Below are 26,779 nucleotides of genomic sequence, written 5' to 3'. Positions count from 1 at the left end.
ACGTTGTTTATTTAAACCCCTCGTGTGTCTTTATTCAGGGCGAAGAATTGTTTCTGTGTTTTGCCGCCAGTACTCTACGAGCCATTCTGTCCTTTTGTTTCATGGTTTTAGAGCCGGTTCTTGTTCTTGTTCTCATTTGTGATTCTTGGTTTTCCCCTACCTACCCTGTTTGCCCATAGCCTGACTGTTTGCCTGTTTTTAACCACAATTTTGCCCTATGATTTGGATTTGTCTGCCTGCCTCTCTTCATTAAAAGCTTTAACTGCACTTGCAATCATCTGATCCTCCATTACATGACAACGCCTGTAACCACATAATACTCACAATCATGCATACAGTATGTGTGCCAAGTATGTGTTTACATTTCCAGAGGATGTTTGAGTTTCAAATTTGACCTAGCTATACAATTAGCACCCTGTTTTTTTTTTTGTTTTTTTTTTTGCAGGTTGTTTAAACTTCATTTAAAACATTGCTTTAATTAAACATACTTTACAAGTGATATTTGCATAAATATTCCTAGTAAATCACCTGCAACCACCACACTAACTGCACAACAAGAAGGACACACAAATGATCAAAATGCACACATATAAACTCTTTATTTGAGGTCTTAGTAAGTCAGGGCATAAACGTATTGCTGGTATGAGTTAAATTTTGTGATAATGGTAGACAAACTGTATATAAAACATACAATTATAAAAAAAAATACATAGAAAACACATACATTAAATATATCTTCTGTGCAGTACCTAGTTACCCAATCGTATATATATATATATATATATATATATATATATATATATATATATATATATATATATATATATATATATATATATAAATAAGACACAGAGACCTTTGATATATACCTCTATATCATTTTCATATTGAATTTTCGAGCCCCTCCTTGGCCCCCACTGGTTGTAGGGCCATCTACCTTTCTGAAGGAGTACTCCACTGAAAAGTTGTTTTTGTGCTGTCCACGTCCACGACTCCACACAAACAAAAGCAAGAAGCAGAAGACGACTACACCCAAAAATGTTATACAACCCATTGCTGTGGAGACCAAAATTGTCTTGAGGTCTAGTGTGAACTTTAGGAAGACACGCGTGTCATTCAGATTAGTGTCATTGAGGTCACCAGTATAGGTGCGATTCACTGAAAGGCCTGCATCCAAGGGTAGCCCACTGACAGTTAATGTGGCAAAGTAGGTGTCATTGCCACCTGCATTGCTGGCAATGCATATGTAGGTTCCACTATCTGTTATTTGCACATAGTGTATTTCTAATGTGCCCTCTGGTAAAACCATAAGACGACCAGTGCTTCTAGTAGTGATGCGGCGGCGCTGAGGTGAAATCCAGAAGATGGTCGGAGTTGGTTCTCCATCTGCCTGACAAAAAAATGATACAACCTGACCCTCACGTGCAGATATCTGTTGTAGTTTTCGGTTGCGGATTTTTGGTCGTTGGCATGTGAAGTGGTCAAGGAGTGCTGAGTCAGAGAATGCGCTGAGAGCTTTACCTTGTACCTCAATGGGTCCTGCACAAACTGGGAACTTGCCATCAAAGTTAAGGGTCTTGCGGCGCTGCAAGATCCATAGCAGACGGCAGTCACAGGACAGAGGGTTACCATCAACCCGAAGCATTTCCAGGGTGTTTACAGAGTGAAAAGAGCCTTCTTCTAGCGTTACTAACCTATTGTTGGACAGGTTGAGCAAACGTATCTGCTGAAGACCTCCAAGGCCATATGGCTGAACACGCATCAAGTTGGTGCCCACAAGGTGTAAGTCCTTCAAATTGACCAGATCACGCAAAGCCCAAGATTCAAGAACAGAAATGGGATTGTGTGAGAGATTCAGACTGCCCAAATTAATAAGATTACGTAGGGCACCAGTTGGAACTGTAGTAATATTGGTGTTGGTAATGAAAAGCCACGATAAATTGAGGCCCTGGAAACTGTATGGGGAAATGTACTCTAAAAATGGCCAGTGATCAATCTCTAGACCCCGCAGACCACCCAGCTTTTGAAAGTTTTGTTCCTCTAACGAGACAATATTGAGGTAGCGTAATCGTAGTGACACCAAGCCATGGAGATAGGAAAGAGCTTGTCCTGAGATAGAGGTCAGGTTGCACCTCTCAATGGTAAGCTCCTGTAGACCAGTCAAGCCCAGGAATGCCTTGTTTGATATATATACCAAATCATTGTCACCCACCTCCAATTTTTGGAGCCTCCTCAGATCCTGAAAAGTAAAATCTACCAAAATAACCAATTTATTTCCACTCAAGTCCAAATCTGTGAGATTGGCAAGATGTGAGAAGGCACCCATTGGCACCAGCTTCAACTGGTTGGCACGCAAACATAACACACGTAGATTCAGTAAGCGGGAAAAAGCATTGGGCTCAAGCACACTGATGAGATTTTCACTAAGGTCTAAGTCCTCCAAATGTGTGTAGGCTTCCAAGTCACCATGCTCCACCCAACGCAACTTATTTCTACTGAGGTCTAGAAACCTTGTGTCAGTTGGAATTCCATTTGGAAAAGAATTAAGGTGCTTGTTCTGACAATTCACAAACTTTCTCTGGGATACACAGTCACAGACTTGTGGACAACCTTGGCCATGGCATATGGGAAGTGTGATCTGTAGCAGTAGAAGGCCCAGCAAGCCCAAGACAGGATAAACCGCCATGCCCTTGTTCTTCCTTATTCAGGTTGGATCACTGCACCAGATACCTAGGCACAAAAATACAGAGTATATTAACTCCATCTGGTTTTCCAACATATTCAACAAGTTCAACTAAAAACCATCCATAATAGGTGATGGGTTTTTGTGTCAAAGATTCTCCAATGCCCATTTTAAAACACATTAAGGTCCGTAATGTGTTAACTTTTGTATAAATGTATACTTTATTAACATTTTGAAAGGCAAATATGAAAGGCTAATATGATGATATACATTGACATTAAATATCTAAGAAATCCAGTATATTGTCAATATACAGTGGGGTCCAAAAGTCTGACACCACTAGTGAAAATGCTTCTGTTTGGAATTCTTTTTCAATTTAAGGGATTCCATTAGAAATGATATTTTCATTTTCAATATTTCAAAGTAGGTTCTTTGAAATATTTAAACGAATTTCAGAGTTTCTTAGTATTTGGTATGTCCCCTTGTTGCTTTAATGGCAGCTTTAATGACAGCTGACACATTCTCCACATGTTTGTGTAAAACCTTATGATCCATCGGAGTGTCGTCTGAACACATGCTTGAATGGAATGGATAAGACTCATGGAAAATCTGACCTTTTGTGCAAAGGAGTTAACATGGTCAATATCATAAATTCATGTAGAGAATTGAGAATTTTCTCATTTCAAAAACTTTGATAATTTCTGGTTTTATATTGAAAAAATCATAAATTTTCAAATTTGGTCTCAGACCCAGTGTTTACAGTGGGGGGAAATAAGTATTGAATGAGTCAACATTTGTTTCAGTAAATATATTTCCAATGAGGTTATTCACATGAAATTTTCACCAGACATCAGAATTAACTCAAGAAATCTGGAAATATAAAGAATTCACAACATTAAAGTTAATAAATAAAGTTATGTGTAATAAAGTGGAATGACACGGGGAAAAAAGTATTGAACACACTAAGAAAAAGCAGTTCTCCAAGGCAAGGAAAGGCAAGGAACCAGCTGAAATCTGTAAGTAATTATACCCCCTATCTGTGCAAATTAATATCAGCTGGGTTAGTAAATTGATGGTCTATAAAAAGGCTTTTCATTACCAAGGTGTCACACAAGAAATATCTCATGAAAGAGCTCTCCCGAGACCTTCACAACCTTATTGTTGCAAAACATATTGATGGAATCGGATACAGACGTATTTCAAAACTTCTGAATCCTCCAGTAAGCACCACTGGGGCCATTATCCACAAGTGGAAGCAACATCACTCCATCATCAACCGGTCACGTACAGGAGCTCCTCACAACATTTCTGAACAGGGAGTCATAAGAATAGTCAGAACAGTAGCCCAAGAGCCAAGGACCACTCAGAAAGAGCTCCAGAAACACTTGGAGGTAGCAGGTACCATCGTCACAGAGAAAACAATAGGCAGTGCACTCCACTGCTCACGCTCACCCGCAAGACTCCATTACTAAAGAAAAGGCATGTCGAAGCTCATTTAAAGTTTGCTACAACTCATTTGGACAAGTCTATGAAATACTGGGAGAGTGGAGTCTGGTCAGACGAGAGCAAAATTGAATTTTTTGGCTGTCATACTACAAGCCATATTTGGAGAAGAAATGGCACTGCACATCACCCTAAAAGCACTACACCAACAGTGAAGTGTGGAGGTGAAGCATCATGGTGTGGGGCTGTTTTTCATCACATGGTACTGTCAGACTTCATATAATTGAAGGAACGATGAATGGAGCCCTTTACCGGGAGATTCTTGAGAAGAATCTGCTGCCATCCACCAGGATGATGAAGATGAGACGTGGGTGGAGCTTCCAGCAGGACAACGATCCAAAACATACAGCAAAGGAAACTCTCAATTGGTTTCAGAGAAAAAAAATCAAGGTGTTAGAATGGCCCAGTCAATCACCTGACTCGAATCCAACTGAACAAGATTTAAAGACAATATGTTCAGAAGAATAGGACAAAATCACACCTGAATACTGTGGCCATGGCAATTTAGTCAAGTATTGACAAAAAGGGTCATTTATATTTAATAGGGATGCACCGAATGTTCGGCGACCAAAAAAAGCATTTTCGGTGTTCAGCCGAATAAGTGAAAAGACTGAATAAGTTTGACCGAACAATGACGTGTTTGATGACGCGACCAAATAGCCTAGCTCTTCGGATGTTTACTGTGGACACGTGCGTTTGTTTTGTTTCTGTTCTAGAGTATTCTGTCACGTCGCGCAAGACATAAGGGAGTAGAGCATGGAAGCAGGTAAAAACGTATTTATTTAAGGGAACATAACATTAAGGCGAGGTGTACATGGACGCGAGCGGTGAATATCCCCAATATAATCAGACGTATAGAACCCAATAGAACCATTTTCTGCACTCTTGTCAATGCACTTTTTAATGCACGTTTTAGTTGTAGTCTACAGAGTGTTCCATCCTTTCAGCAGTCAGTTATAGGCCTAACATCAGCTATTCAAGGGGGGCTCAAAGATGACCACATCAAAATATTTTTATTTCACTCATTTATTTATTTAAAGTTATATTGTGCCTTGTTGGTAGCCTGTGCCTGCTGGAATGAAAAAAAAAATGTTAAGTGTTAAATAAATATTTTGGAATTGTAGTTTTTGTAATTGATTTTTTTTTCTTTGAAAAGCAAGACAAAATAGTAAAAAGCACATTTTGACTATTTAATTTATGCAATGGTGAAAAAAATGGCAAAATAAATGCAAAAAAACGTGTTCGCTATTCGGCCTTCGGCCAAGTTTGTCATTATATTCGGTTTCGGCTTCGGCCAAGAATTTTCATTTCGGAGCATCCCTAATATTTAATAAAGATTTTTTTTTTAAATAAACTTGTGTTTTGTTTGCAATTGTTTGAAATCCATGATAGTAGAGTATTGTTGTGAATTTTTAAACAAAAGATCAAAAGGTTAAACAATAAAGACAATTTTTCAAAACCCTCTTTGCTCATATTTACCAAGGGTGCCAATATTAGTGGAGGGCACTGTAAGTGGATTAATAGGATCGTTGTGACTTTTTAAACTGGCTGAATAAACTGAATTTCGTTATTTTGTGGATTTTATTTTGAATGAGATCAAGGTCTTTTTCAGAAGATAGGGGATTGGTTGAGAGATAGAGCAGGCAAGGGAAAATATATTTTAAAAATAATAATAATAATAAGCAGTATTTTGCAGCGTAGTGTTAGCTGCCTTGGTTTATGTCATCACTTCGCTCACATTGATTTGCTAGTTATAATATCAGCACAACAAGCTAGTTAAGACATACCATATCATATCAGCATATCGGCATACCAGAAAAACTGCAAAGAACTCCCCACTGAGTGTCTATTATTATGGTCTGTCTTTACGTGTGTGCTGGAAAGTGCACGTCTCAACTGACATGTCCAAAACTGTCAATCACCTCATCAACCATTCCCTTTTAATTATCATCAAATAACTCAATAAATTAAACTCAATAAATTAAACAAAACACATTTATTTAAAGAAAAATTTAGGGGGAGAGATCAAGGTCAATTGTTCTTGTAAAAATGACAGAACACTATTTCCAAAAAAAAACTGTAGCGATGTAATATAAAATTTAAGGTTTACTTTAAATATTTGCCTAGCTGACAAGGAATGGCAGGAGGCTAAATATAGAGTTCATGGGTCTTCTATTTTTACCAGAAACGCTGTCTTGCAATTTAAAGTGATACACAGACTTCATTTATCTAAGCCAGGTTGGCGAAGAAATATTCCTCTATTGACCCCACTTGTTCAAAATGCAGCCCTGCTACATATGTTTTGTTTGTTTGTGACTGTTTGTTTTCTGGTCACTGTTTTTGGAGTCTTTTTCTAAGATATTTAGTAAAAATGTTAGTCCAAACCCTCTAACAACCATCTATGGTACTGTCTGTGAAGAGACTACTCTTTCAAAATGTGATATCAACTGCACAGCTTTTACATCTCTGCTGGCGAGGTGATTGATTCTGCTCAATTGGAAACAGGCTTCCCACCCTACTTTTAAACAGTGGGCTAGAGATGTGCTACAGTTCTTAAGTCTAGAAAAGATAAGACTGTATCTGGCTCAGAGTTCACTGTTATGTGGTGATTATCTTATTAAGTTATCTTTTAAAACCAGTTATAGCTGAAGTGGTTTGAATCAATGCTGATACCTCTTTTTTTTCTTTTTTGATTTGATGTTTTTTATGATGTACACAATATTTTATGTTATGTTTGTTCCGTCTGGGATTTTTTTTTTTTTTGCTTGTTTGTTTTTTCCCTCTTTGTACACATGTAATATTGCCTCTTGTGTTAGTATGTGGGGAAATACAGTAAGGTTTACATTCACTAACATGTGATTGGGCAGGATTAAAAATTGTACTGCAGCCAGCCACTAGTGGGCCTCAGAGACATTTTGGCTTCACTTTTAAACCTCTGTTATGACACCCAGCCATACAGTACATACATAATTGTATAGAGTACAGTACATAATTGGGCCTCATTTATCTGGCTGGATACAAATTGATTCATTTATCATTCGCATGAGCATTTATACAATTTTTTTTTAAATTCATGTAAATCCTGCAATATCGGGAAAATGTTTGTATCCTACTCATGGTCCTGATTGAGTTTAAATCTAAGACTAATAATAAAAGATTAATAACTAAAGTAAACCATGATTGATCAGTTTCAAATCATATAACTCATGATGAGTTACTGCCCCTTTATGTACAGATTACGGTTAAACATTTTAAATTGATTGTATGTTTCAATTCCACACTTTTTTTTTTTTGGTGAAGTCCAGTCATTTCATTTTAAAGGCATTACTAAAGAAATAAACAACCAAAGAAATATTAAATACAAAAAAATGTGCTGATATAGCACCCTTGCTTTCTGTCAAGGTAAATAATGCAGAACACAGCGTTTGGGCGCAAGTGATCAAATCCCCCTTGAAATCTATTAATAAAATATCTGCCAAAAGAAGGAGTTTGAAAAAGATCACATTTAAAATGCAGTATGGGCTGCAACCATCTTTAGAGATGGCTAGCTTAGAGCGTTTACCAACCCGAACCCTTCTTCATGCTGCTGAGGCCATAGTTGAACATAGATATAGCTATAGACATAACATCTTCCTTCTCCTCTTGAGGGCTCTGTCAACGCTTTGTGAGTCAAACACTGCATCCTTCAAATGCTCGGTGCTGAGGCAGTGAGCACATACTGTAGCTGGTGCCCACTTTCTGCTCTCAAGAGATATAGACACTGGCTGCATGAGCACAGTTCCACTCAATATACAGCAAAGGGAAATTAGAAGACTCTGTGAAGAGCAGCGCATGATATGACCAGGAAAAACCACTCAACCACTGGCCTGCTAATCAGCTTTGGAAGACAGAATACCTGTATCTCCAACTTTGGTCACAAGAAAGGGTACAGGTGGCTGCATGTTGGCAGTATTTATTGTGATACTCCATCATGCATCACTTTTATAGCTTTATTTCATTGAGTACCCCTAAGTTGATCTTACTTCTTTCATCTTAAATCCTAAATTTTATTTTTATCTTATTTAAACGTCTATTAATTAACCCAGTTACTCAGAAAATAACATTTGTCCATAGTGTTTTTTTTGTTGTTGTTGTTGTTGTTTTTAATTAGTTAATGATCCAAGTTGTAATTTGTAAGGACAATATGTAAAATATTTAACATTTACAAAGACGTTTACTGATTTAAAAAATAAAATAAAAACAGGATAAGTATTTAACTCACATCTGTGCACACAGAGTATTTCTCATGTGAAATGACCTGTCACCATCTGATTTTTTAAACACCAGAACTCACCTCTTCTACAAAATCTAAACAGTTCTCTACGCTGATTCCAGGCAATTATTGAATTTCCTGAGGTTTGAGAGATGAGGCTTTAGAGAGACCCCTTTCTCAACTCTCTCCATATTTGGTAACCCAACCACATGACCAGCCTCTCATTTAACCTTGTATCAGGTAACACCAGGGGCCATACACTCAACACAGGTGTTCATAACAAACTGGTGAAGTGCAGGATGGTTATTGGACAGTAGTTGCCACACAGTGTGGTAGAATCCATCACTGAATAAAAGGGCTCTTAAGTTTCCCACTCAGATTTTAGTGGTATGAAGGTTTTGATGCCACAGAAATTAAATTACTTACCCTGCCACCAACCTCTCAGTCTATGGAGCATATTAAAGAGTTTTAAAGGCCTTTCAGTGCTCAGAACTCACATGCATAATGCATGAATGCTGATGAATAACGGTTTTACTTTACTGTCCCCAAATCTACTCCTAATGTGTCCACTAAAGACATTTTTGTTCATTTGTTTGGTACAACCAATCATCCAGTGTAATTTCGACTTGAAATAGACTGATGGGAAATCGCTGTCAGTAATAGAAGACCTTGAAGCTTCATTCAAGGAGGAACTTAATAATTCATTACATCATTGTATTCAACATATGGGGCATTTGGGTGAGTGCCAGTACCTGCTATTCTCTACTAGGAACTGAACCTAGCCAAGAGTTTCAACATTGTAGACGCTGAAGTGGAGAAAATGAAATAGTGATCATGGTAGTCTTATCATTCTGGGAGCTGACAAAGATCACACTTTACAATAAATCTTATAATAAGAGAAACATCAAACACAGGTATTTCCATTACATGCATCATTTTACTAGAGAGCTCCAAGATGTTTCGAACCGAGTTGATGCAACATTAAATGCAAAGGGTGCTCATGCCAAATATTGGCCTTATTTTATTTTTATTATATTTGTTTGTTTGTTTTACTGTTTATCAATATTTGTAGTACTTTTTTTTTATTTTGGGGGCAAGCATAAGAATTCTCCTGTTTTCATTTTTTCTTATTATTTTTTTATTTTTCTTATTAATATGTTTGTACATTAAAACTCACCATGTAGACCAAACTGTACATCATACAGATGTGAGATGTTTTACAGTTTGGCATCTATCTCATAAAGTTCTAGCGACAAAATTCTCTTTTTCTCTATTTCCATAGCAATTTTGACCATTATTCTCTACCCACTTAGAATTTGATATAATGTGCCTAATATGCAAACTTTTACTACTAGTCCTAGGATATTTTGCATGTCCTCACATCTACTCGATGTTAAATACTAGTTCAAATAGCTGCCAGGACCTGTGAGTGTAAAATTTGGTGCACTGTATCAGTGTGCTAATGTGCTGTATGTGAATTTCTAATTATGCTTGCATTGCTTAAAAACATAACCAAGTTCAGCCAATCAGCTTTCAGAAGACATTTCAAAGGATATGTATTGAGTTACAATCTGAGAAGTTAAACTGTATGTTAATTTATTGACCTTTTTTTTCTTTCTATGTAACATGGCAAGAACAGGCTACTCAGGGCATTATTTGCGAACTGTGCTCAGACCCTTCCTATTATGGCCATGTCTTTAAAATGTTATAAATGTATACATTGTAAATTTTGTTTACTATATTATATTTTGTAATTATTATTTGAATGCATCATTTTAATTATTTCTTTGCAATTTTATGGACTGTGGCGGCCCCAGGCAGGTAAATGCAAGTTACTTTATTGCCCTTACCAGATGTTACCCAGATGCCTTTATCAAGAATCAGATATCCATAAATATACATACAAAGTGTAACTGTTACTACAGTCATGTGTATTTTAATTTATGTCTAGTCAGGGATTACACAAAGGGCAATATAAAGAAGTCTGATTTTTAGTTTTAAAAAATATAATTTCCCTAATTCAAACTGTAGACAAATACACGTATTATGTGTACAATATAATGAGGCAACTATAGGATATCTGTCTGAAAGTGTATATCATTATATTCTGTGTGCTAGATGTAGTGCTAAATCAAGCTTCCCAACTAGATAAACTCCAATTCTAGCAACAGTTCTTACACTGAAACCATTAGTACACGTACTTGTCAGTCTGTGCATTACCATGGCAATATGCAATACTCTATCCAGCTGTGGATTCTTTGGGAAATATTTTCATTGACAGAGCAAAAATAAATGAAAAATTTTGTCTGAAATGTCAGTTACTTGATTCATTAATTGTACTAATGTATAATTAATTATTCATTATAAATTTCTTGTTTATGAAACTGTTATCACATTTGCAATCACGCTCTTTTATGGAATATCAGCATGGCACAAAGCACATAACAGCGCATTCTGGAGTGTGTAATTCCACTTAGACCACAGAGATTTGCCAACGATTATAATGTTTAGTTTATTAATCCGTCACCAGCCCCTCTCTCTCTCTCTCTCTCTCTCTCTCTCTCTCTCTCTGTCTCTCTCTAAACTCCTCTGTCCTGAAGACTTTCCTGTGCTGGTAAACTTTGCAAAGCACTGTGACTGTATGTTTTACTTTGTTAAACAACTTTTCTTTTTGATCCGTTCAAGTCCAAGTGTATGAGCTGTTACTACAGAATCAATAACATATTTGAATTAGTGCATTAATATTAACCTATCGTTCATGTTACAGCAAGATCAATATTTGTCTGAGCAAATCTTTTGACTAATCAGATTCAAGAATTCAACCATGCATCCATGTAGTCATATTCTGTACCGCTTTTCCTACACAGGGTCGCAGGGACCTGGAGCCTATCCCAGGGAGCTCGGGGCACAGGGCAGGGGGGGACATCCTGGATGGCGTGCCAAAGTAACACAGGGCACAATTGCATACACACTCAGAGACTACGGACAATTTGGAAATACCAATCAGCCTACAAGGCATGTGTAGGACCAGGACAGGTAACCAGAGTGCCCTGAGGAAACCCCCATGGGGGGGCATGCAAACACACACCAGGCAGGATTCAAACCCCACAACCTCAGAGGTGCGAGGCAAACGTGCAAACCACTAAACCACAGTGGCCTCTCCATGCTCTGGTATAATGCAAAATGAAAAAATTTGACCTAGAAAGCAAGCGAAATAATTAACAGTGCATATTTCAAACCAGGCACCAACACCCAGCTAGCCCCTTGCTTGTCAAAATTATGACATTGTCAATTATTTTGTAATTAGATTATATCCACCTCTTACCACAGTTCTGTTAACACTTTTCCTCTTCTTCTTGTTTTGTCTTTCTTTTCTGGCTTCCAGACTGGTATGCTCTCTTCATTTAAAGAGCACAGCAGTTCAGAATAAACTTGTGCAAGTCCAGCATGCTAGTGAGATGGGCCCCCTTTAGGGGAGTTCCTGGTACAGTGTTGTACATTGCACATTAGAGCTGTTGGGTGAGTTCTGCACATTGAGAATTGACATTTTCAAAGGCTTAGTGTGCTTCTCAATACTCAAAGTTCCCTCGCTTCTCTGTCCTCCAGCTCGTGACCTGGAAATTGTTCGAAGTCAGTCATCTTGAAGGACATATCAATTCTCTAACTGCACGGCGAGGAGGCGAGGAACGAGTCGTGAGGAAGCCTCCAGAGGAGCTAGGAGCAAGGATACACAGGGGTATCCTATGCAGAAGTGTTTCTTGTTGAAAAACCTGACGCGTGAATAAATTACCCTCCTCCTTTACAATCTCAAAGAAAAAGTTCTTTGATGATGTGAATGGAATTTTGGGTGAAATATAATTAAATAATAATATGCTCACAATGAGTATTGTAATTAATTGTACATACGTATGCAATTTGAGACTGCATTACTTTGTTTAATCAGTTGTGGACACAGTGACAGTGACAGTCACATGGTGCTGCGCTTCCTCCAATATTTACACCCCTTCAGGAGGGGTGACACTGAGGAGGTGAGGCGCATGGAAAAGGACTTTAAATGAAAGCTGAGGGTGAGTGAAGACTCCTACAGGAGAAAACTGGAAGACAAGCTGCAGAGGAAGATGCTTGGAGTGGTATGAGAGAAATCATTGGCTTCAAATAGTCGGGTGGGGTAATGGAGCGTAACTTAGAGATGGTGGATAATCTAAACCAGTTTTTCAATAGGTTTGACCTAGGTCTCAATTCTATACTTCATCACCCATCCCCCCAACAATACTTTCACTGTGCATGCACTGTGCATACTTTCACTGTCACAGTCTGTAGCAGCCACTCCCTTCAACAACTCCCACAGCTTCTACCATCACACACATTCTCTGTCTCAAACACCCCCATGCTGGGCTGACTATCGCAGAGGATCAGGTTAAGAGAGCACTGAGGAGCCTTTATCAACATAAGGCTGCGAGACCTGATGGCATCTGTCCCAGAGTCTTAAGAACCTGTATTGATAAATTGAGTGGAGTGCTTCAGAGTCTGTTCAGCCTGAGTCTTAGCCTAGAGAGAGTGCCGGTGCTCTCGAAAACATAATATCTGGTCCCAGTATCAAAGAAAGGGTGTCCCACCATTCTTAATGACTACAGACCAGTAGCACTGACATTATCATCATTATGAAGATAATGGAGAGGCTGGTCTTGTCATACCTGAGACCCCTGGTCAGCCCTTGCAGTTTGCTTACTGCCCCCATGTGGGCGTGGATGATGCCATTATCTACTTGCTGCAGAGGGTCTATTCACATCTGGACAAAGCCGGCAGTACTGTGGGGGTCATGTTTTTTGACTTCTCCAGTGCTTTCAACACCATTCATCCTGCACTACTAGGAAGGAAACTGGAAGTAATGCAGGTTGATACCCCCATAATCTCTTGGGTTACAGATTACCTCATGGATAGACCTCAGTTTGTGCGGCTGAGGAACTGTGTACTCCTCAAGGAACTGTCCTATCTCCATTTCTTTTCACTCACTACACGTCAGACTTTACAACGTACAAAGTACACACAAAGTTATGCCACCTGCAGCAGCTATCGGATGACTCTGCTTTTGTGGACTGTATTGAGGAGGGACAGGAGACTGAGTATAGGATACTAGTCAACAGCTTCATGTTCAGCTTCATTGTTCAGGTGGTGTGAGGCTAACCACCTACAACTCAACGTCTCAAAAACAAAGGAACTAGTAATTGATTTCAGTAGAAAAACGACCGACGCTCTCCTGTCTGCATACAGTACATGGCTGTAAATAAATAAATACTCGGGGGTCCATGTTCATGACAGACTTGACTGGACCAAAAACACAGAGGCAATCTACAGGAAGAGACAGAGCTGACTGTACTTTTTGAGAAAACTCAGGTCCTTCAATGTGTGTAACAAGATGTTTCACACGTTCTATCAGTCTGTTGTTGCCAGCTCCTTGTTCTATGCTGGGGTGTCCTGGGGCACTGAGGCTAAAGCTAAAGAGGTCAAACGACTGTATAAGCTCATCAATAACGCAGGCTCGGTCAGAGGTACAGTCTTGGACCCCCTGGAGGTGGTTGTTGAGAGGAGGATAATGTCCGAACTACAGACTATCATGGATAACACTTCTCACCCCCTACATGATACACTTACTGGAATGAGGAGCACCTTCTGGCGTAGGCTGATTCCACCTCGATGCAACAAGAAGAGCTACAGAAGGGAGGTTTCCTGTTGCGTTCCTGTGATGTAGTTCCTGTTTTTGAATCTTTTGCAGAGAGCTTCTTGCCTGTGTCGGTGTTTAAACTATACTGTTCCTTTCCTTTTCATCATTAATTTTGCACTATCATTTTCATTTATTGTAGTCTCGCTTTTCCTTCTGCCATATTTTAATTTTTTTCAAAGAATGCTTTTGTTTTTTGACTAAAGACAGCAAGCGGAGTCCATCCTCGTCTGATCTTCCTAAAATAATATCAACCAGTGTTCGTCTAAGGTACATTAAACACTCAATATGACAAATGTTCAGCTTGTTCGGTGTGTTGAGTGCAGGATGTTTAGTAATTCTTCTGCCGTCTTTGGTAATAGGTTTATTTAAGTTTAATAGGCTTCTTATAACACACTGAACAAGCTGAACGTTTGCCATAGTGAGTGTTTAACGCAGGGCCATAGTCATCATTTCAGTTGTGGGGGACAGAGTGTCAAGTGCATTCTTTTGTTCTGTAGGGTTTTATCTCTTCTTGCTCTTAATTGGCTTAAAATGCAATTTATGATTCTGTACTTGCATGTTATATCGTATATTGCACTGTATTATTTAAATATTGCAAATTGTGTTTAGTGTACATTGTATTGCATATCCATAGCACACAGTATATAATATATACTTGTATATTCACACACTACTTTATTCTATTCTATTCTATTCAACAGTCCTCAGTTCAGAAGAGAAATAAGTCACTCAAACCACACTGTTGCAAAGAGACTGTAATTGAACTAAACTGACAAACATGTCACTGTAAGGACACCTTATATTAATACAATAATATGTTATATCAACAATAACATGCAATAAAATTGAGTGAAAACAAAGGTTTTTTTTGTAGCGTCAAGCTATTTTTTTGTGCAGGGCTGCAGGTAGAGTAATATTACCATCAAAACTTGCTAATTATTCAATCAGTGGAAATATGCAGCGTTTAAAAAGAAATATGTAGCAAATTATCCATCTATGTGTAACACGAATATCACGTGCCAAAAGAACATACACTTACACTGCTCGACTTCGACACCATCGAAGGAGTGAATGGTTTTTTGCCGCTTTGAGCTCATCGCATCGTCTGAGCGCTCAGCCGGGTGTGAGCATGGGCGTGACACGTGACGTGGGTGTCCAATTGTCATGGCAACATCAGGTCACGTGAAGACTTATAGACATGTATAGAAATCAAAGATACATAAATTGACCACGGCCAGTGAAAAAGTGCGGGGGACAAATTTACATTTTATTAAAAGTGCAGGGGACACAACCCCCACGGATTCTATGCCCATGGTTTAACGTATCTTAGTCGAAAATTAGTTGATATTAATTTAGACAGATCTGACGTGGATGCACTCGCTTGCAGTCTTTAGTTAATCTGTGACAATCCAGAGCCAAGGCCAAGGAGCAGACAAGCAGGCTAAACCTACCGTCTGCTAGCTGCACTCAGTCGTCACCTAGGCTCCACAATATCGAGACGGTGTCTGTTCCCCTGGCTGAACAAAAATGTAGAAATATTCAGAAAGTTTGTTTTAGCAACATAATTAACATAAAATTAGATCATACTGAATGCACAGCCAGCACCGTTGATCTGAAGCTAACAAAATATTAGATCGCTTACTAAAGCACTTACTGTTAATGGAACCATTGCTGATCAGGAGTTTAATATAATGTGTTTAACAGAAATATGGATTAAACCAAATGAGTACATAGCATTAAATAAAGCTAGTCCTCCTTGATAGTTATATACATCAGCCTCATTTACCTGGCAGAGGAGGAGGCGCCGCACTCATTTACAGTATAATGATTATCTAGGCATCACACAAAAACCTAGTCAGAAATTCAACTCCTTGAAGTTCTTTATACTAGTATAACATACAGTATGTAGACAGAAAAAATAAATCTACCGAGCCGATTCCACTAATTATTATTTACAGACCCCCAGGGTCATATTCTGACTTCCTTGGTGAATTTGCAGGTTTAATCTCAACTCTTGTTGTTTCTTTAGACAAAGCATTAATTGTTGGTCTCTAACAATATTAATATTCTTAATACTCATTTGGTATATTAATATTCATTTGGATAACACGGATGTAAACCCGATTACATTCAATCAGAATGTAATAGGACCCACTCATAGTGGTGATCACACTCTGGAACTTATATGCTCCTTGCCATGTTACTGCATCAAAAGTACATTCACATCAGCTACTGCACAGTTTTATCAATAACCTCCAAAGCTTATCAACTATGATTGGATCAACATCTGATCCTAAAGAACTTGATCAGACGAATGAATGCTTAGAGTCAATGTTCCACTACATGCTAGATAAGGTAGCTCCACTTAAAAGAAAAATAATTAGAGAGAAAAGCTAGCACCCAGGTATAACGATCATAAACGCACCTTAAAACAGACCACTCGGAAATTAGAACAAAAATGTCATCAAATTAAATTGGAAGTATTTCAAACAGCATGGAAGCCTTCTGAACTATAGAAAATCTCTTTTTTACTACTATTGACCTATAAAGCACTGAATGAGCGAACTTTTGTTCTTTTATGATCCACCATGCCTACTTCGATCATGCCTACTATTTGTTGGTACCTCGAGTAGTGAAGGCTACAATAGGGGGCAGAGCTTTCTCTTGCAAACTTCGCCAGAGCGCACGCCCCCATAAACCTGGCCCCCACAAGCTAGGCAAATACCCACTGTCCACAGCCTCAAATCTTACTCACATATGTACTGTTTTTATATTCAATGTATATTGTGTGATTACCTCTGATGTCCTATGTTTGTTGTATTATATGTGGTACATTTGTGGATTGTACCGTCTTAATGTCTTGCTGCTCATGCACAATAATTTCCCCTCCAGGGATAAATAAAGTAAGTATCTATCTATCTATCTATCTAAAGTCAGTAGGTTATTTAAATAACCTATATTATTTGTCTCAATAACACTGCAGTCATGGTATAAATTATGTTATGATTAGGTATGGATTTACAAAAATAGTTTAAATACATTGACCTGTCACCTTAACCATAAACAACCAAATGTTTTTTTTTTCTTTCTTTAAGACAAGCTGATACATGCCAAGAAGCTCAAATTTCCTACAGTGCAAAACACACTGACCTATGGGGAAATCCAAACCAAGTATCCAATATAATCCTTCACAAATAGAGCTGAGAGTATTTTGTGCACAGCTGTGTCTCTTTTCTTCATCTGTTTTGACATTTTTTTAACTGTAATAATAACTGGTTAAGTGTTAATTGAGGCTGTTTTGGTCAGTTTAGTTTCTTGGATTGTAATCCATCTGGTCTTCATCTTGATCCATGGTATTCTCTCCGTGTATTTAAGTATTTCTATTTTGGACTACCATTCTATTTTGTACAAACCACCTCAGGGCAAGCTGGTACTGCATTGTGTCTGTGCTCACCACGTAATACTTCAAGTGCCTCTACTGCTCCACAGCACAGTGTGTGTGGTACTGCTGTTCAGTGCCATTTTAGGCATAGGGATTTTGAAGGGTATGATGGCATTGAGCAGTGAAGGGACTAAGACCAGTGTTTAGATATGAGCACAGATTTTAGAGGAGTTTTTTTCTTCACAAAGTTACTTATTAAACTGTAAAGTTACTGGGTTTGAGTAAAAGTTATCATTACATAACAAAGAATTATTATTATTATTATCGTTAATATGATTATTCTCTAAAAGCGTCAGAAGCCACAAGGCACAAAACAAACTTGATCAGGTCTCAAATGCCACACACTACTCTTCAACTTTGTGTTTTGTTTCCACAGTTGCATAGGATAGAGTAAAAAATATATCTACTGAATCCTTGAGGCATCCTGTATCTTTTTTGGAAAAAAAAAAAAACTTTTGTCTGACAGTTATGTCCGCCAATTATGATTTTCAGAAAAACCTACTTTTTTCAAACCCGTCCTAGGGCGTTCATCTGATCAGCATGAAATTTAGTATGTAGCATGCATGTAGTATGTAGGAATAGGTTTGGGAGGTTTACTTTAAAAATGTATTCCGTTACAGTTACAAAATTACTTCATAAAAATGTCATCAGTAACGCAATCCAAGTATCACAATATGAAAGGGATGTAATCTTTTTACTTTTGGATTACTTCAAGGTCACATATGTAAATAAAGTCGAGAGAAAAGCAATATGATCTACAATACTTTTATTTAGAGCTTAAACATGTTTGGATTTGTTTTAAGAAAAGAAATAATTAAATGAATGAATAAAATATCACTGTCCCTGATGCGGGTAACATTTCATCACAAACGCTAGGGTGACCATATTCTGCTTTTCCAAAGAGAGGACACCTTTTTCTGTGTCTTAATAGCATTCAAAACAGCTTTACTATGAATGCAGATTTTAATACACTGAAAAAGACACACTATTAGCATCACACATATATCTATATATATATAAATTCTTAAATTCTTTTAAATGTCCATGGAATAAAATAAAATATTAGATGCCACAAGTGTACCTTCTGCCCCTTCTACCACCATTTACACATTTGAATGGCCATGTAATACAAAGCCATGTGATAACATGAAATTAAGAATGACCTTATATGGCCATGGGCATTGTTTCGACTCAGGACAGCTGTCATTTGCTGTTATTGTCAAGCAACTGTTTGACGTCGTACACAACAGCACTTTACCTTCCTCGCATTCGCTGAGAGTAGGCTAATGGTCAAGAGGCAGAATTTGGCCAATAGTTGCTGCAAGCCATTTATAATCGACCAATTGGTGAGCAAGAATGCGGGAATTACAGAGAGGGGTTAAAGTAATGCAAGTATGTGCACACATGATGCAGTATTAGACCATAAGCACATCATAATGAAGCTAAAGCCAAATCCTGGACATTTTCTCTCATTTAGAAATACACTGACGCTTTTTTAAGGTCTGAAAAAGAGGACTTATGGTCACGCTAACAAAAGAATTTCAGAGAACAATTTGTGTTCATTTCTACCAAATTACCTCTGCACCAGGAGGATGTTCATGTGAGTCTCGACTGGAGAGAGAACCAGAAATATAAGCAAGCAACTGTCTATATTGTGTTACTTTCATGTTCTGAAAGTAATATGTGGGGGAATGTCACTAAAGTGCAGCGATCAATAAATAAAGAAAAAAAGAAATAACAGTGTGAACATTGCCAGCTTCCTGATTTCAGTAGCGTCTTGCATATGAGCTATGAAATCCACTCTAACCACTCTAACCAACTACTGCTCACACATGCAAACAATGCAAACAACAAACACTAGTTGGGCATATTTAAACTCATATTTGTAATGAGAATGTAGCAGATTTTTTTTAATAATTACAATTATTAGTAATTGATCCTTTTTTAAAAAAATAAATAAATCAGATACAATTAATGTATGAGAGTGGTTGCTATCACATCATAAATTGTCTGCTATTATATCATGTCACCATTATATTTTCTGTTGACAATGTTGCTCTAAAACAAATTTACATGAGATTATTTTTGTGCACATTGTGTAGATTATACTGTACTCTTAATGTGGACACTTTCATGATTTCTGAAGATCATACACTTTATGCAATCTTGCCATGTGTGTGCTCAGTCTAGAACCCCTTGACACCTGCCTAGTGGACTCCTGGATTCATTACCAATGGTCGTCTTCCATCAGGTTGCCATCCACAGTCTAATGGCCAAGTTAAGAGATTAGAATATTCCTAAACTCTGTTCAAGAAATCAAACATGACTGGAGTCAGAACCCTCCATGGCAGAATACCCCCAGAATGCTCCCAGACACTCATCCACTGGACTCACACCATTTCAGTGTGTGTTAGGTTATCAACCACCTCTTTTCCTGTGATTCTGAGAACCATCTGATCTTCTGGCAGTTGACGAGTGGATAAGCAAAAATTAAACAAACCTAAGCGATGGTGCACACACATTTATCTCCAGAGAGCAATCAGATGACAGAAATTCTATGCAGGCCAGAAACACAGACCACATCCTCAGCTCCGACCTGGACAGATGAGCTGGCTCTCAATCCAAAACCTCAAGTTGAGACCCCCATCTAAAAAGCTAAGTTATGCCCATTACTCATGTCTTGTATGAGTTCTGTGCCATGTCCCAAAAGTCTCCATACATATGGGAATACAGTATCTCACAAAAGTGAGTACACCCCTCACATTTGTGTAAATATTTGATGATATGTTTTCATGTGACAACACTGAAGAAATGACACTTTGCTACAATGTAAAGTAGTGAGTGTACAGCTTGTGTAACAGTGTAAATTTGCTGTCCCCTCAAAATAACTCAACACACAGCCATTAATGTCTAAACCGCTGGCAACAAAAGTGAGTACACCCCTAAGTGAAAATGTCCAAATTGTGCCCAAAGCATCAATATTTTGTGTGGCCACCATTATTTTCCAGCGCTGCCTTAACCCTCTTGGGCATGGAGTTCACCAGAGCTTCACAGGTTGCCACTGGAGTCCTCTTGCACTCCTCCATGATGACATCACGGAGCTGGTGGATGTTAAGAGACCTTGTGCTCCTCCACCTTCCATTTGAGGATGCCCCACAGATGCTCAATAAGGTTTAGGTCTGGACACATGCTTGGCCAGTCCATCATGTACGCCAGCACCATGTCAGTTGTGCCTTCATCAGTGGATGTTCGTGGAAGTCCACTTTCTGTCTTTGAATTTGTTTATAAGTTTGGCAATAGTGTCATGTATGATGTGCTGTTAAAGTCCAGCGCAACCTTACAACAGCTTCCCGATCCAGCCATGAGAATGATTTCAATACATTGTTACTTTGTCAAAGGCATTCTTAAAGGCTGTAAATCTGAATATATATATATATATATATATATATATATATATATATATATATATATATATATATATATATATATATATATATATACATAAAATAAACTAATTATGAAATATTTCGGGACACATTTTACTAAAAAGTGCTAATTTCCCATATGTATGGAGACTTTTGGGACACTGTGTTGTCTGTATAATGTATTATCCTTGCTGTGCTTTATCATAATTGCATTTTGGATTGCCCTTTGTGCCAGACTGTGATTTACTGCTTCACTGACTGCTTATTGACATTGATATTTAGATTGTGATTGCACAGAATGTTGTTAAATCCTTCAGCACACTGATCCTCATACTTCATCTGAGTCTCCATTGTTACACGCCATGTTAATATGTCACCATTTCCCAAAAAAAAATCATAATCAAACCTACAAACAAAAATACCAACAGTGAACAATACACTAAATTTTGCCTTTCATTGTAGTGTGTTTTCACTTGCTGGGATACTTAGTCTTACAGTTTTTTATGATCGCTATGACAATTTTTTCAGTACTTTTAACAATTTTCCTAACCTCTTACACAGTTAGCACAAAAAAAAAACGTCTGTATAGGCTAAACAATTAACACATTTCTTGTTGCTTTGACACAAAATGCATACACTCAACACAAATTTAACATGCGTGAACTTCTTTTACACACAAGCTCAACCAAGACCAAAACAATGGACTTTTACCGCCATATTTACAAATACTTTCATACTGTATGTCTGAACAGATAACACCATGTTCTAAACCTAACTTATAGGCTAAAGTCAAAGTGAACAGATGTTCATACTGTGAGTTGAAACACATATATTTCCCCTGTATTTTATTCCATTGCTACTGAGAAACAGATGATTGAAGTTATGCAAATAGATCAATCACAGCTGATTCCCATCTAGGAAACATACTCAGGTGCTGAGGTTCTTTCAATCGCATGACCATATGGTATAAAGTGAAAGAGGACCTCTTTGGACTGATCTTGTGTTGGAAAGATATATACAATATAGAGAAACAAAAATAAAGTAAGAAAAATGCGTACATGAAGGAGAGGAAGACGAGTACAAGGACAAGGGATATGAGTGGGACAAGGGCAAGGGTGAGGAATGCCTGGACAAGAACAACGTAGAGAGAGAGGAGGTACAATGCGTGGTGGCGCTCAGAGAAAGGCCAGAGCTAGGCTACCTGATGAAATAAGAGCTACTATCATAGACCATGTCATAATCCACGGGCTATCATACAGTGAGGCTGGTGAACGAGTACAACCAAATCTCAGCCAGGGGACACAGTGCCATCCATTGTCCAGATTTTTCAAGAAACCAACAGGTAGGATATTGTATAAGGGCTCCTCTCACTGCTAAAGTGAATTATTAAGTGTATTATTGTATATTGGAAATTAGTGTTGGAGTTTAGTTTTACAATGTATGATTTTTAGCATGGAATTTAGCATGGTTTTGCCAGTTGTGTGTTGCAGGTGCGTTAAGAGTTCAGAAAAATTGTCAAAAGTATTGAAAAATTTGTCATAGCGACCGTTAAAAAAACTGTAAGAGACGAAGCAGCAATGCATGGATTTAATAAAAGTCTATATACACATTGGAAAGTCACTAGTTAGTAACACAGTGTGCATGCATATTGTGTGCTCACAAACCCAGGGAAATTAAATGATCCAGGATTTTCTAACAGGTGTGTCAGGTAAGCAGGCAGCAGTCAGTTTAGATTGATCTTGTACACCATCAGCCACTATGTTATTGTGGAAGCTAATATTTTACAATCGGTCACGTTCTAACACAGGACACAGTGTCCTAAAGCAAGTTAGATTTCAGGACTTGTTAGAATACGGCTAGTGATACATGCTAGTCAGTTGCTTACATCTGAGAGAGAAAAAAAAAAACAACTCCATATTATCTTTCAAACTTTAGCTCAGCGTATTGTACTCTCATGAGACAAAATAAATTATTTATATGCCCAGCTAAATTACCTTGTCTGTTTTTTTTGCCAGTGTTTTGGCGGTGAGTCATTGAGAAGGTCATGGTGTCGCAATGTAAAATTAATGCAAGACAGAAACTTTTAATTTGGTATTAGGGCTATTAGCGTGATAAGAAAATGAATTATATTCATGTGTGTGAGATATGGGTCAAAGCATTAAAGTTAAAAATATATATGTATAGACAGTTGAAGTAACGCTCTCTGTTACAATAAACAAGTCACTAATACAGTTGTACATTTAAAGCTGTAGGTTTTGTCATGGCCATGTCTGCAACTCCCATGATCCTCAGCATAACCTGTGGATCTTCATTACCTCCAGACAAACACCTATCCCTGCTCAAAATCACCTGACCACTAATGGAAACAATCTGTTTGCAATCAAACTCTCTTTAAATAAGCCAATCTCTCAGTGCTACTTTATGATGTTTGACCATCTTTCTGCTTCATATTTGCTTATTTAGTCTTATGCCTGTCACGGTCATAGTTTTAAGAGCAGACAGTCATTTCTACCACCGACAAACTTCCTCCATGCTTTAGAAGCATACATGACACCGAGGAAGGGATAACATATTACCTAAACCACGGATCTCATTTAAAAGACCATGAGTACAAAGTATATAGTTGTGTGCATAAAGCGTTCATCTGTACGTTTCTTCACATAGAATGTGATTTATCACTTTATTCTTATACCTGATGATGTGCGTATATTTCCGCCCACTCGCCCATGCGTACTGTATGCAGGAGCCCGTAGCAGTAGAACAGTGTCATTAATCATGGGTAAAATTATTATGAGAGGCTCCCATTCCATGTATTATCAACCATGTCAACATAATTGACAGTGTAATGACCGATTTTGGTGCTCACAGATGAAACACAGATGAAATATAAAGTCAAACTGTTTAAAAATGCACATATATAAAGATTGGATAGGATAATGTTTGTTTGGACATTTGGCACACACAGCTTTGGGAATGCAGGTGACACATAGAAAACTCTTTGCTGACAGTCTTGAGTGGTTCGTCAGCTGATTTCATTTGCCCAGTGCAATTTTAGTTGATTTCTATCCTAGAGATTTTAATTTCAATGAGAAATTGGAGACAGGGCTGGCATTTTCCAACCATGTCTTTCATGCATTTATATCACTCATGCTGCAATACATTACACTTCCAACTACAGCAGTGAAAAAAACAACAAAAAGGAGGGATTTTCACATCACTGCCATTTTTCTACATGTAATTGGATGCAGAAATGTGGCCATAAAATGTAAAAAAAATTATTTATTTTTTAGACAATCACTAATCATGGTGCTGGCTTAAAGGAGTTCAATTTCAGCTAATGCAAGATATCAAAGAGGCTGCAGAGGGGCTACATCAGTCAATCTTTTAAAAACGTTTTCAATTCATTCAAATGATGGCAGAGGCTTGGGCCTGAGCAGGTCTCCGAGTTATGTAAATAAGTTATGTAAATATAGCTGCTAGCACAGAAGCTGGGGTCAAGCACCAAGGATGAGTCATGGAGTTGCTATGGTGTTTTACTGATAGATGTAGCAAATGGCTTTCTAACAGGTATTGGAAACAAGAACAAAAAATGATTAGTTCTATTAAAAAATAAAAAATAAAAAAAAGATGTACAATTTACAAATACTCCATGAGAGAAACGACAGGTTTTGTATCCCGGTTAGAAAGACAGAACCAATAACCAGTACAGATATTTTCCACAATATTAATTCTATTTGAAAACATTTTTAATGGGATGGCTCTGTAGTGCATGTGTAAACATACATCTACCTCACACACTACATACCTACTATAGCACTGTCCAATATTGCATAGTGCTCCTGGATGTTATTTGAAAATGGCCAGTGTGATGATAATGCAAGCCGTTCAAATAACCATTTAATTTAATATTAAAATATTCTTATGGTATGCCATATCGCTGTAGCACTACAAGGCTCTCAATTCAATTCGTCTTTGTGTCAAGCAATACATTTAACATGCCATATAATAAAATCTGCTATTTATTGTAAAATACAGCTTATATAATGTGAGGTGTAATAAACATTTAAGCCCACACTCCTCTGAAAAAACCTGTGAGCTGTATTAGTATATACCCGTACTACCACTAGTGTACTACTGTACTAGCATACTACCCCGTGCCAATACCCCCCTCCCCCCTCCCCCCCCCCCCTCCCCCCCTCTCTCTCTCTCTCTCTCTCTCGATGTAAAACATAATTTCCCAGTCCATTCAATCCAGGTTAAATAAATTACAGGGAATGGGAGGTTCATAGCTGCAGCTATACTTGCTATAGTGGAGAAAAACGCAGAGAACTGCCTGATTTTAACATCTTGCAGAATGTGAAATAAAGCACCCCATCCTTCAGAAACCCCTCCTTTTGAATTACTATTTGAATTTTTTTTTTACACCAAATCAGACATATTTGTGCAACCAAGTGAACTTGCGTCCATGTCTTTTCCCTAAAATTTTTGAACAAGTCTCAGGTCTATTTGTGCAGTTTTTGGGGGGAAATTTCACCGAGACCTGGAAAACGTACACCCAAGTGAAAGCTTGGCTAGCGAGCTAATGTTTAACTAGCCATGTTTAATGCACAACTTTTTCTGTTGTTGTACGCTGCTAAGAGTCTGAACATAAACATTTCAATTCTTGTACTTCTATAAAGCTGATTGTTTTAATTCACTGAAACTGGCACTAAGGCATATTCTAGCCATGCTTGTTTATGCTGTATCGAAAATATATTGTATCAAGACACCACCATAATCAAATTTGAAGTTTGTGTATTGCTACACCCATAGTACTAAATAGATGTGTTTACATATATAAATATTACCTTCACAACATTACCTATTTAAAATATAGTCTAGAGGTGATGTATACCACAATTCACAATTTTAAATGGTAAATGGTGTGTGTGGGGGGGGGTTGAGTATAGTAAAGAGTATAAGAGGTCTGTAGTGCCAATTAGTCAGGCCAATTTCTATTAAAGTCTTGTGAGTTTTCCCAAGATCAAGAAACATAATGGCATTCATCCAGTATAGTTGAATATACTGACTGTTAAGCAAAGTGGAAAGCATGATTTACTGCATATTTTTTCAAGTAACCCTTGAAAATTCCCTCAAGATCACTGAGGCATATTTAATGTGTTTCCATTTCTGTCAGCAATCTCAGTAGTTAGATAAATGATCTTGCAGCACTGTTGCAAGAGCTCATATGAAGAAACTGCAATCATTCATGAGGTCCGCAGAGCATGCAAATTCCTCATCAATCCCCTAACAGTATTAGCACTGTGTTAGAAAGGATGGATGCTTACCCAGATCTGACCCTTGACAGCATCAACATCAGCAATTCTTGAACGGTGTGCAAGTGTCTCTGGTCAGATTGTTCCTCTTCTGGTTTTCCACTGGAATCTTCACATGAGACTCCAAGTTGCATATAAAAAAGCCCTTGCTCTTCTGATATATTCTTTTTTTCACAGTTTGCTGATCGTTTCAGAGTCAGGGTGCAGTGAGATTCTATGCATGACTAATCTTCCTCCTGTTCCTTTGTTTCTCACTGCTGGATCCCACTGGATATCAGGCACAGTACACACACTTCCCCACTGAAGAGCTGTTAGGGGGTGGGAGCATATGCACTTGCTGGACAAGTGTGTGCACAGTGTGTTTGTGGACGACAAAAACTGCTGTTTTGCAGCAAGAGATACATTTCTGCCTGTCTGTGCATAATGGAAGCTGCCGC

At 38.0% G+C, this 26,779-nt stretch overlaps 1 protein-coding gene across 1 annotated transcript; it reads right to left on the bottom strand.

Annotated features, from left to right (window-relative positions):
* Window positions 1-862: 862 nt before the first annotated feature.
* On the bottom strand, window positions 863-26,779 carry lingo3a (leucine rich repeat and Ig domain containing 3a). Its single transcript, XM_017477690.3, has 2 exons — window positions 26,355-26,779; window positions 863-2,730 (listed from the first exon to the last, which is right to left on the bottom strand). Exon 2 carries the CDS (start codon window positions 2,684-2,686, stop codon window positions 872-874), a length of 1,815 nt encoding a protein of 604 aa, XP_017333179.1. The 5' UTR covers window positions 2,687-2,730; window positions 26,355-26,779; the 3' UTR covers window positions 863-871.

This window comes from Ictalurus punctatus, chromosome 10 (assembly GCF_001660625.3).
Source record: "Ictalurus punctatus breed USDA103 chromosome 10, Coco_2.0, whole genome shotgun sequence".
NCBI lineage: Eukaryota > Metazoa > Chordata > Actinopteri > Siluriformes > Ictaluridae > Ictalurus > Ictalurus punctatus.
Note: the sequence above shows the minus strand (reverse complement) of the source record. Positions and strands in the feature narration are given on the sequence as shown.